Raw genomic sequence first — 12,845 nt, forward strand, 5'->3', positions numbered from 1 at the left:
TTTGTAAAACGTCCCCTATGGTCCCCCAGTGCTTGCAGCACCATTGAAAAGTAGCCCAATTTCTCAGCAGCTGACTGTGGAAGAGGTGGACGATAAAGTACGAGGAGGAGAAAACGGCGATGATCGCAGTGGGCTCCGTGCTTGCAGTGCTGTGGCGTCCGCGCTGTCACTGGCCAGAAAAGTGCACGAACAGATTGCCCGCAGGCGCTTTCAAGGAGGGAGGGAGGGAGGTTGTGATTGACGGTTCAATGACGACACTTACCCAAAACCACCCTCGACACATTTCTCCCCCCAGCAGGCATTGGGGGCTCTACCCAGCATTCCAATGGGCAGCGGGGACTGCGGGAACTGTGGGATAGCTTCCCACAGTGCACCGCTTCCAAAGTCGACGCTGGCCCCGTGAATGTGGACTCAGAAATTCGAATTAGTGTATTTAGTATGGATACACAAATTCGACTTCATAAGGTCGAATCCACAAATTCGAACTAAGTTGATTCGAAATAGTCTTGTAGTGTAGACAAGGCCTAAGAAGAGTCACTACACAAGAAATGTACACACACCACTACCTTGGAAAAACAGTTCAAAATGAGATCACACAGTTACTGGCAACAAAAGTCAAACAGAAGATTGTAGCACACATGAAGTCAGCAAAATATTACTCTTTTATTCTGCGCTGCACACCTGACACCAGCCATATGGAACAAATGACTTTAATGATGCTTTTTGTAACAACATAACCTAGTAAAAAGGTCCCTGCAATGGTGACTGTCAAAGAGCATTTTCTAGAATTTATTGACATTGATGATACTGCAGGAGCTGGTATGACAAATGTGCTTCTTAAAAAGCTGGAAGATTCGGGAATTGCGATACCTGACATGAGAGGTCAGGGCTACGATAATGGTGCCAACATGAGAGGACAGAACAGAGGAGTGCAGACACGGATCCGAGAGTTAAACCCTCGAGCTTTTTTTGTCCCATGCAGACGCTGGCCCCCTCGCTGCTGGTTTTGCCTTTGAAAATCTCCCTATTTCGCTCACACACCATTCCACGAGTGGGGCTTCTTTTCCTTTGAACAAACTGAGCCTCATTATCCCTGCTCTATCGTCATCAGGGGGTTTTACAATGGGAGCTGGCACTTGAAATATATCTCCAGCCTTTACACGCTTTGCAGCAGATCGTGAAAGATTACAAACAATAATTGAACCCGGCTTAAAAACTCTTACCTTCAGCCGCACAATGGTTCCATTCACCTCCAAGTTCTCTGTAAATTGAAGAAATACACGGCCCCTTTCCTCTCTATACAGTCCAAAGGCAGAATCAGATTCCTATATACATAGGGAGTAACAGTGACTGATTTACTGAAATGTAATATATTACATGACCCTCATGCCTGGCCACTCCGTCCTTAAATACAATTCAGACTGACCCTTTCTCAGCCCATCAGCTTTTGTTTTATAGAACTTGTTCCATACAATCAGCTGGTTCGTGCAACAGAGATAAGAGGCGATACTCAGCTCAGTCACAAGGGTAGAGGTGCAACTGTTTGCACATTAGAGGTGTTTAGCCATTTCATCAGGAGCTGGAAATCACACAACAAAGGCAAATTGACACAGTGGGGGATCTGGACCATTTACTCTAATGGAGCAATGGCCGATTGACACCAAATGGGGGGGTCCACTGAAACTATCCCAAGGAAACTAAGAATGGCCATGGAGTTCATTCCATTACGACAGCTCCCCTTCCACTCCCAGAACAGGTTGCTAAATTCCTTATCGTTAAATTGTGTAAATATTAATTGTTGACACATTTTCCTCCTCGCCCCATGTCAAGGGCGTTGCGGCAAAATGGGTCTTACGCACATGACGTCGCACCCAGCTTGGGGAATTTAGTTACAGAATAACTGAGCGGAGAAGAGCATTTCGGCCTTGGTTGTATTTCAGGCCAGTTTTACTCCCTGAGGTTGTCAAGATGGGTAGGGGGCTTCCAGACGCAATCAAGGTGTTAGGATCTCCAAGATGAAAACCAAGGACAGGGTAGGCGCATTACTCAGTGAAGGGGGAAAGACAATAACGGACAATGGAAATGGCAGAGGTGCTAAATGACTTTATTGTTTCAGTTTTCACCAAAAGGTTAGTAGCAATCAGACGTCTTACGTAGTGAACACCAGTGAAAATTAGGTAGGATCACAGGCTAAAATAGAGGAAGAACAGGTTAAAAAATGCATTGACAAGTTAAATGTCTTCAAGTCAGCAGGGCCTGATGAAATACATCCTAGAATACTCAAGGAGCTGACTGAGGAGATATCTGAGCCATTAGCAATTAACTTTGAAAAGTCATGAAAGGCAGGAGAGATTCCAGAAGACTGGAAAAGGTAACGGAACAAATAATCAAGCAATCAGTTTGCAAACTCCTAGAAGATAACAAGGTGCTAATTAACAGCCAGCATTGATTTGTCAATAATAAATCATGTCAAACCAACCTGATAGCCTTCCGTGACAGGTAACAAGTCGTGTGGAAGGGAGGGATGCAAGGTGGTATAACCCTGACTTTCATAAAGCTTTACATACTGTCTCACATGACCTTCTCATAAAAAAACTAGAAAATACAACCTAGATGGAGCTACGTATTATAAAGTGGGTCCAAAAGTGGTTGGAAAATTGTTCCCAGAGAGTAGTCATCAGTCGTTCACAGTCATACTGGAAGGGCATAATGAGTGGGGTCCTGCAGGTATCAGTTCTTGTCCGGTTCTGTTCAATGTCTTCATAAATGATTTAGATAATCACTTAGAGTATACAGAGTACACTGATAAAGTTTGTGAATGATACCAAGCTGGGTGGGGTTGCAAGTGCTTTGGAGGATAGGATTAATATCCAAAATGAGCTGGACAAACTGGATAAGTGGTTTGAAGGAAACTGGATGAAATTCAATAAGGACAAATGCAAAGTCCTCCACTTAGGAAGGAACAATCAGTTGCACACAGACAAACTGGGCAATGACTGCCTAGGAAGGAGCCTGCGGAAAGGGATTGCGGGGTCATAGTGGATCACAGGCTAAGTGTGAGTCAACAGTGTAACGCTGTGGCAAAAAGAGCCAACGTCATTTTGGGCTGTATTAGCAAGAGTGTGGTAAGCAAGACACGAGAGGTAATTCTTCTGCTCTATTCCACGCTGATTAAGCCTCAACCGGAGTGTTGTGTCCAGTTCTGGGTGCCACATTTCAGGAAAGATGTGGAAAAATTGGAGAAAGTCCAGAGAAGAGGAACAAACATGATTAAAGGTCTAGAAAACATGACCTTTGAGGGAAGATTGAAAACATGGGTGTGATGTTGCACTCCACATGCTTTATGGAAGTATGCTCATCAATATGACATCACTGGAACATGCTTTATGCTAAATACCCCTTGTATGGTGTCATTAGAAAGCTTGTAATCTACTAAGTGTGTTCATCCTATTTCTTTTCATGTATTATTTTTTTCATTAGGATTCATCTTCCACTTTTTAAAGGATGCCTTTTTGCCTCTCACCACTTCTTTTCCTTTGTTGTTTAACCACAGTGGCTCTTTTTGGGTTCTCTTACTACGTTTTTTTAATTGGGGTCTACATTTCAGTTGAGCCTCTGCTGTAGTGTCCATAAAAAGTTACCATGCAGCTTGAAGGGATTTCACTTTGGGGGCGCTGTACCTTTTAATTTCTGTTTCACTAACCTCCTCATTTTTGTGTAATTCCCCTTTCTGAAATTAAATGCTACCGTGTTGGGCAGCTGTGGAGTTTTCCCCACCACAGGAATGTTAAATTTAATTATATTATGGTCACTATTACCAAGCAGTCCGGCTATATTCCCCTCTTGGACCGGATCCTGTGCACCACGTAGGACTAAATCAAGAACTGCCTCTCCTCTGGTGGGTTCCAGGACTAGCTGCTCCGAGAAGCAGCCAATTATGGTGTCTAGAAACTTTATCTCCACATCCCGTCCTGACGTGATAGGTACCCAGTCAATAGGGGGATAGTTGAAATCCCCCATTATAGTTCAGTTTTTTATTTTAATAGCCTCTCTAATCTCCCTGAGCATTTCACAGTCACTATCACCATCCTGGTCAGGTGGTCGGTTATACATCCCTCCTGCTATATTCTTATTATCCAAGCATGGAATTACAATCCATGGAGACTCTATGGGATAGTTTGATTCACTTAAGATTTTTCCTTCATTTGACTCTACGCTGTCTCTCACATTTAGTGCCCCTCCACAACCAACACCATCTGCTCCAAACAAGCCAAGGAGTTAATGGACCCATCTTCCTCCAGGACACTCAGCAATTGCACAATTTCAGCCTCTGGGCCAGCGGTTGGCAAATTGGGGATGGGTGAAGGGGTTGGTGCTTTCCCCAAGCTCCGCACACAAAACAAGCCCCGCCCACCCAGATGTGGCTCCCGTTGTGCAGGTATTCACAGTACTGGAGAGTCGCTCACTTCGCAACCTGTATTGGCTGAGTCCGTTACACGGCCTGGGGCTCCTGGCCACTGTCGGCAGACAGGACACTGGACTAGATGGACCTTTGGTCTGACCCAGTCTGGCCGTTCTTACGTTCTTATGCTCGAGTGTGGATAGCAGTGTGGCCCCGTGCATGGGGAGATGCGTGTCAGGACTCCCTGTGTGGAGCCCTGCCGTGCATCAGTTTCCCGGGTCCCACAGGGCTGTGGCACAGACCAAGTCATGAATGTTTGTGACGCCCTCCGATCCTGTGGCGAGAACTCCACAGAGAGGCCCAGGAGGTGTCATTCATCCTTCAGCGCAGCGCGGGCTAGGAACGGCGGGTGGGAAATACGGCCTGGGGTGATGCCCCAACAAGAAGGAAAAGACTGAGGCAGGGCTGCGGTGGGGAACGCACAGTGTGTGACCGTGGACTCAAAGGCTGCAGCACCCTGCACACACGCCGGGGGGTTGGATTAAGCTCGTACTGGCACCGTGTGTTCGGGCATTTCCTAACCCTCAGTGGGCAGCCTCCATGGTGTGCTTGGGATGTAGATTTTTATGCAGATGTTATATTTATACACACAGAGACACACACACACACAGAGAAAGACAAAGAAATTCTTCTGTGGCTAATGCATCTGCCAGCGCCCCAGGCTCATGCGGACGGCTCAGCAACGGGCAGCCCGCACACAACACCACACCGGGGGCTTTTATTTCGGATCCTGATTTATTCAGTGAATTTGCTAATGCACAGAGAGATTCCAGCCAGCCGTGAGGCACCGGGACAGATACACCCATGCGCTAGGCAGACCCTTGGCTATGCAGCGGCCCCTTTGCGTCGCCCGGCAGCGCGGAGGGGCCTCGGAGGGGGTGCAGCTGGGACTTCAGGCCTTTGTTTGCAGACACCAGGTGCTGCGTGGGCCGTGCCGGGCGGGGGTCAGGAGAGCAGCTTCACCAGCAGCAGCCCAGTCAGGCCAGGCAGGTAGAGGGCAAAGGAGAATTTCCCCAGCGCCGGGCTGGCCCCACTGTGGGTGGGGAAGGCTGGTTTGGGTGAGGACTTTGTTTTGGGTGGAGTAGTGGGTTTGGTGGTGGTGGTGGTGGTGGTTGTAGGGGTGGGTGTTGTTTTGGGGGTGGTGGTGGTTTTCTTTGTGGTAGTTGTGTCGGGGGTAGTGGTGGTTGTAGGGGAGGTGGTGGTGGTTGTAGCAGGAGTGGTGGTGGTGGTTGTAGTGGCGGTGGTATTAGCAGGGGTGGCAGTTGTGGGAGGGGCGTTGGTGGTATTAGCGGGGGTGGCAGTTGTGGGAGGGGCGTTGGTGGTATTAGCGGGGGTGGCAGTTGTGGGAGGGGCGTTGGTGGTAGTAGCGGGGGTGGTGGTTGTGGGAGGTGGGGGGGTGGGTATTTTCTCTGCTGGAACAGATTGCCCCCAAAAAAAGGAGAATGTGTAGGGTGTAGAAGTCAGGTTGATTCCAGGTTTAATGACCTGATCAGACGCAGAAGTGCAGCCTTTTGCTTGAAATGGTGACGAAGATGGACCTGATGGGGGAAATCAGCCTGTTAATCCACCAGGCAGCTCTGGTTCCTTCTCTGCCCCCGTAACCTCTGTCTCCACCATCCAGCGGTTCCCACCTCTGCCTCCCGTTCCCACCCCACCCCCCGGTGCTCTCCCTGCTCTCGCTGTAAACGGCCACGGCAGGGCGGGCATCTGGTCCCCTCCTGCCTCCCCCGTGTCCCTTTCTGCAGCTCCACATGAGACTGAAGCTGGAGTTTGGAACCAGCTGATCGCCCGGGGGCGGCTCCTTCCCCAGCGTGCGGCCCCCCGGGGAACACGCCCGGCTCTCACCGTCCCCGGCAGCCCCAACCGCTCGGTTCAGTTATTTTATAAACACCCCAAAGCGCTGGGAGTCCTGGACACACACTGAGAACAGGAGCTTCCGCACTGAGCAATAGCTCAGCCACCTTAAATATATAGGGAGTGGAGTCTAGTGACATAACAACCCTTCCCATGGCAAGAGTCGTCTTGTCGTAACTCCAGGAGCAGGGCGGCATCACTGAGAGGGGGGAACTGGTCTGGAAGGGAAAATTTCCCAAATCCTCTCTCCCTCCCCCCGGCCAAAACCCCCACATGCCCAAGGGCCCAGCACAGACTAGTTTTCACCAGCTCTCTGGGGAGTCCCTGAGATGTCAGATTCCTGGGGTAGCTCCCATGCTGCAGCCAGCTGGCAGCATTTACCTTTCTGTAGAAACCCAGTGAAATCCATGCAGTAGGTCTCATCCCCGGTACAAGGGGTGACTGAGCTGTTGCAGGGAGCGAAGTTCAGAGCGAAGCAGGTTGGGCACTGCAGCCCGTTCGCGGTGGTGCTCCCCGTGGGCACTGAGAACCGAGAGAGAGAGAGAGACGGTCACAGGGTGGGTTAAACCTCGTTCAAACTGGTGGATGTTCCCTGCATTGCCTGAGCAGGTGAAGGCCCCACCCCCAGCCCGACGGCATTTCTCCGTCTGTCTGTGACCCAACTATCTGCGAACGCCGCAGCCGATCAGTTCCAGACCCCGGCGAGTTTGAAGGTGGAGCCTGACAGGTTCAGGGAGGTTGAGACTGGAGCCCATCCCTGCTGCTGCCCCCTCTCTCGCGTGCAGCCCTCGCCTGTCTGCTTTCACAAGGGCCCCGACTGTTCCACCCCCTGGTTTGGGGACCCGCCAGCGACAGGCATTTCAGTGGCGACAGAAATGACATTCGAGTGAATGGACGTTGGGGGCAGTAAAGGGGAGAAATGGGAACAAATACAATTGTGCCGGGGCTTGTCCACATCAACCATTCGACTGTGGCAAGATGGGTCGGGGTGTAAGCATCTGCCAGGGTGTGAATTGACCCTGCGCCAGCCTGCCACGGCCTAGCTGGCCACGTGCACCCTGCTGATATGCGTGACCCATTCGTTAATGTGCTTTGAGCTGGTGCCCTTCCAAAGCGCTCGAACGGTCACGTGCATCAGCAGGGGGCTCACGGAGAGCTGGATTCACACCCCATTAAAGAGGGACAATAAAAACACACTCATAACTTACTTCCAGGTACAGCCGCGTTACAATTATCTGTGTTGCATAGTGTAGTGTTGATCCTCACGTAATTGCCATTCCCAACAGTGAAGGAGATGGGGACTTCTATGTCACTCTTATAGTTACTCACACACTCTTTGTAGAAGTTCGTGTTCTGTGTCCCACCTTTGTTAAAGACAGAAAACCGGAAAAGAAAATGAGAAGCTGGGAGGGGAACCTCCAGTAACAGCCGGGAGGTTATTTTACCTCCATGTTTGGCCCTGGGGCGACGCTGCTGGGATCCTGTGTCTAGTTCTGGGGCCCACAATTCAAGAAATTAAAGAGGAGTCCGGATCTAAACTGCCCCCCAAATTGCAGCAGTTAGCCTGAGGTTAAAGGGTTTTGTGTGTGGATAATAGGGAGCGGTGGGGGGGGGGTTAGGGCTAAAGCTTGGGTCACGGCCCACGTTAACTCTGCAGTGAGGCCGCACCCTGAGTGGGGGGAAGTTTTAATAAACCCATTTGTGACTGTGCTGGGAAAATGTCCTGAGTGTGGTCAGAGGCAGGTTGGCACGTATGGGGATTAGATAGATTAGATAGGTAGGTAGATAATGACAGAGCACGTTAAAGCTGATGCTGTGCTATACATCCTTCTTACAGGGTAAATGGAAGGAGCCATTTGCTCTCTTTAATTCAAGGGAAGGATGAACAAAGCCAGGTCTGTAACTCAGATTTTCAATTGCAAAGGGCAAACGTTGAGAAATAAAGGGAACCAGGGAAATCCGCCGGCCTGAAGAGCTCAGGGAGTTGAATCTCTTTAAGTCAAACGGCAAAAAGTATCTTGAATTTGCATCCCAAGCAAGGTGAAAACCGTGTACGGCAGGGCTCCAGCCCTGAGAAGGTGACTAACAGCTCCAGACAGGATTTGGGAGCAAGGCGGCAGTGTACAAGGGATCTCAGCGCCAGTTTCTTTTTTTACACGATTCAGAATGTGCATTTCCACCCAAAGCAGCTTCGCTTGTTGCAGCGCAGCCGTCCATTGTGGAGATAAAGCTCAAGGGGCAAAATCCTGACCCCACTGAAGTCAATGGAAGATTTACAATTGACTCCAATGGGGACAGGATTTGGAACCACCGAATCTTCCAGTCGCTACGTAAGACACAGTAACGTTGCCTGAATGAATGAAGCGTCGAGCACAGACTGAGTGCTCTGTGCCGGGTGAATGTGCTTTGTTGATGGACTGTTTGGGGTTGACCTTAGCGATGAGGATGGTGACAGACTGCGGGGTAGGGTGTGCCTGGGTTGATGGCAATATCACCTACCCAATTTAATATCTTCCGCCACGGAGAGGCAGCCACCAGTAGCCTTGTTGACTTGGCAGGTTCCTGGAGCGAAATTGCAGGTCTCCGTTAGGCCAAAGCAGGTGTCACATGTCAGGATCGCAGCTGGAGAAAGAAGAAGAAGTGTTTCCTTCTTACTGTGGCGTGACAGTGTCACTCTGACACGTCCCTTAGGGCTAGTCTACACTTACCTGCCGGGTCGACGCGGTGAGTTCGACTTCTCGAAGTTCGAACTATCGCGTCTAATCTAGACGCGATAGTTCAAACTCCCCGCGTGCTCCGGTCGACTCCGGTACTCCACCACTGCAAACGGCGGTGGCGGAGTCGACCTTGGAGCCGCGGACTTCGATTCCGCGGCGTCTGGACGGGTGAGTAGTTCGAACTAGGGTACTTCGAATTCAGCTACGCTATTCACGTAGCTAAATTTGCGTACCCTAGTTCGACCCCCGCCCTTAGTGTAGACCTGCCCTTAGCCCCAGTCTTCCCCCTCTGCTCCATACAAGCCAAGGGGTTAATGGACCCGATTTCCTCCTGGACACTCAGCAATTGCACAATTTCAGCCACTGGGCCAGCGGTACCCAGGGGGGGTCAGACTGGGGACAGGTGAAGGGGATGATGGTCTTCCAAAGCTCCGCCCACAAAATATGCCCCGCCCACCCCAGATGTGTCTCCCATTGTGCAGGTATTCACAGTACTGGAGAGTCGTTCGTTTTGCAGTGTGTGTTGGCTGATTCCGCTACACTCTGGGTCCTAGTGGCACCACTAGGACCCAGAGTGCAGAAAATTGTGTCTGCTGCTGGTGCACATGTATTCTCTGTGCTCATGAGAAGGCAGCAAATCACCGGCGAGCATTGCATAGCTGGAAGAGCTTGAGATGAGACTAAGATTAAAGGCCACCATAGATGATCAGCATCAAGAGAAGCTTGCATCAGTCTCCCTTTGCTGGCAAAGCCGGGCAGAGGGGCCTTCGTGGGAATAAGAATTCAGGGCAGTATCCAGTAATGGTGTCCCTCAAGCCTGGTCTCTACTAACCAGGGTGATATAGACACAGTGCTCGGAGGGGTTGAAAAGTCCACGCCCTGAGCACCACAGCTAGGGACGATCTAACCCCTGGAGAAGATGCAGGTCAATGGGTGAATGCTTCCCTCGGCCTGGCTCCCAGCTAAGGGAGGGGAGTTCCCACAGGGATGGAAAAACCCCATCCATTGGGACAGGCGGTGTCTTCACTATGGGGCTCTGCCGGCCCAGCTACAGCGCTGTGGCTAAATGGCTAGCCGTAGTGTAGACAGGGCCCTGTACCCCACCCAGAGCTAATCTCCCCTCCCTGCACATGCTGGATGTTCCCCTGACTGGGGATCCGGGGGGTGTAAAGTGTCCAAGTCCGGGGGAGTTTCAATGGCCACAGCAGCGAGTGACTCACCTTGTGCATTAGTTGTAGCTAGGAGAGCAGGGAGGAGGCAGAGGATGAAGGAAACCATCCTGGTGCTGGGAGGCGCACGGGGCTGGGCTCAGAGCTGAAAGGAGCTTCTCACGACTGACACAGCGAGCGCTGCCAGAGGGGAGGAGGAGAGAGTCAAGACCAAAATGAGGATGGAAAGGGAATTGTGGCTGAGATTTGAGTGAAAAGCACCAGGGCTCAGAGCTGCACAAATAACCGATTTTTTGGTTCACTGGCAGTTCCAAAAGATCAGGAAATAAAAATCGTTTTCGGTTGAACCAAAATTCTCATCCGACCGAAAAGCCGAACAAAAAGTGGTTTTGGTTTGTTTTCAGGCATTTAAAAACATTCTTAAAATGGTTTAAATATAAATGTTGCCATCAATTTTGAAAGGACAATTTGAGTTGAAAAAAGCAAAAAATTTAATTCTGGAATTGTGAAGACAAAACATTTCCGTTTTTCAGGATTTTTTTTTCCTAGGATTTGTTTTTGCTGCTGCAGTAATGTGGCGAAATTGCCACAAATTCGCGAAATGTTTCTGTTGCCCCAAACTTGCATTTTTGGGTGTGGAAAAGTTTTGGTGAAAACATTTCTCTCAGAAACAACAAGGAGTCCAGTGGCTCCTTAAAGACTAACAGATTTATTTGTTTTACCCACGAAAGCTGGTGCCCAAATAAATCTGTTAGTCTTTAAGGTGCCACCGGACTCCTTGTTGTTTTGTGGATACAGACTAACACGGCGACCCCCGATACTTGACACCAGGCATTTCTCTCAGCTCTTTCATGCCACAAACATGCCTAGAAATAACAGCGTGGACCTCCAGGGTAGACCCCGGTGTGGGACTGTATCTCCTGAGATACATAGACACAAATGTTCACGGTGAGCCTTCTGGCCCCAGTGAGGATGTAAGTGGTGAGAAGATGCCTCCGCTTCCAGTTAGTCAGAGTGCAGGTGACCTGGCAGCTACTGCAGCATCCATATCTCCATCTCAGATGGATGTTACCATGCACATTCCTGAAGAACAGTGTAGATCAGAGAGAGTGTGGTGGAGGTGCAAGAAACAGCTGCTGCTGAGTTTAGTTCCTTAAGTCTAGATGATCCAGGACTGTGGACCCACTTGAGCAGTAGCCTGAGGGACTTCCGTGTGCTGCCTGGGCCACAGCAAGTGAAAAACTTCATGTTCCCCAAAGACAATGAAAATAGAAGTTTCCATCCAACACATTCCTGGCATGAAATACCCAATGGTGACAAAGTGGAGAGGCCATGGCTTATGTACTCAAAAACCCAGAATGCTGCATAATGTTTTTGTTGCAAAATCTTCCAGTCTGATGTTCCAGGTACATTGGGTTCTACAGGAACAAAGGACTGGAAAAATCTGGCTAGAAATCTGGCATGCCATGAGAAGGCAGCAAATCACCAGAGAGCATTCCGTAGGTGGAAAGAGTTTGAGATGAGACTACGGTTAATGCCGCCACAGATGATCAGCATCAAGAGAAGATTGCATCAGAGTCTCTTTACTGGCAAAATATTCTGAGAAGGCTCATTGCCATTGTGAGAATGCTTGCTACCCAAAACCTAGCACTGCATGATACTGCAGATCAGCTGTATGTGCCAAACAATGGAAACTTTGTTAAAATTGTGAAGCTGATAACTGAGTTTGATGCTGTACTCCAGCAGCATCTAAGAAGAGTCACCACCCAAGAAATGTACACAGGGCCGGCTCCAGAGCCCAGCGCGCCAAGCAGGCGCGTGGGGCGGCGTTGTCGGGGCAGGGCGGCATTTGGCTCCGGCAGACCTTCCGCAGTCATGCCTGCGGGAGGTCCACCGGAGCCCGGGACGAGCGGACCTGCCGCAGGCATGACTGCGGCGGGTCTCCTGTTCCCGCGGCTCCGCTTGAGCTCCCGCAGGCATGACTGCGGATGCTCCACTGGAGCCGCGGGACCACCACACCCGCCACAGACACTTCTGCCCCGGCCGCGGGACCGGGGAAGGGCGGCGCAGTGCGGCGCCCTGCTTGGGGCACCGTATTTTATAGAGCCGCCCCTGAATGTACACACACCACTATCTTGGAAAAACAGTTCAAAATGAGATCACACAGTTACTGGCAACAAAAGTCAAACAGAAGATTGTGGCAGATCTGAAGTCAGCAAAATATTACTCTTTTATTCTGGACTGCACACCTGACACCAGCCATACGGAACAAATGACTTTAATGATGCTTTTTGTAACAACAGAACCTAGTAAAAAGGTCCCTGCAATGGTGACTGTCAAAGAGCATTTTCTAGAATTTATCGACATTGATGATACTACAGGAGCTGGTATGACAAATGTGCTTCTTAAAAAGCTGGAAGATTCGGGAATTGCGATAGCTGACATGAGAGGTCAGGGCTATGATAATGATGCCAACATGAGAGGAAAGAACAGAGGAGTGCAGACACGGATCCGAGAGTTAAACCCTCAAGCTTTTTTTGTCCCATGCAGTGCTCATTCATTGAACTTGGTGGTCAGTGATGCAGCATCAGCTTCTAGTGAGGCTGTTGAATTTTTTAATGTAATTCAAAGCATCTCTGTATT

At 50.0% G+C, this 12,845-nt stretch overlaps 1 protein-coding gene across 1 annotated transcript; it reads right to left on the minus strand.

The window, feature by feature from the left end:
- Nucleotides 1-5,339: 5,339 nt before the first annotated feature.
- LOC120390607 (phospholipase A2 inhibitor and Ly6/PLAUR domain-containing protein-like) lies at nucleotides 5,340-10,311 on the minus strand. Its single transcript, XM_039513337.1, has 6 exons — nucleotides 10,254-10,311; nucleotides 8,816-8,938; nucleotides 7,525-7,680; nucleotides 6,698-6,838; nucleotides 5,764-6,000; nucleotides 5,340-5,505 (listed from the first exon to the last, which is right to left on the minus strand). The coding sequence occupies exons 1-6, from the start codon at nucleotides 10,309-10,311 to the stop codon at nucleotides 5,408-5,410; spliced, it is 813 nt and encodes a 270-aa protein (XP_039369271.1). The 3' UTR covers nucleotides 5,340-5,407.
- Nucleotides 10,312-12,845: the final 2,534 nt, after the last annotated feature.

Source organism: Mauremys reevesii, linkage group 24, assembly GCF_016161935.1.
Source record: "Mauremys reevesii isolate NIE-2019 linkage group 24, ASM1616193v1, whole genome shotgun sequence".
Lineage (NCBI taxonomy): Eukaryota > Metazoa > Chordata > Testudines > Geoemydidae > Mauremys > Mauremys reevesii.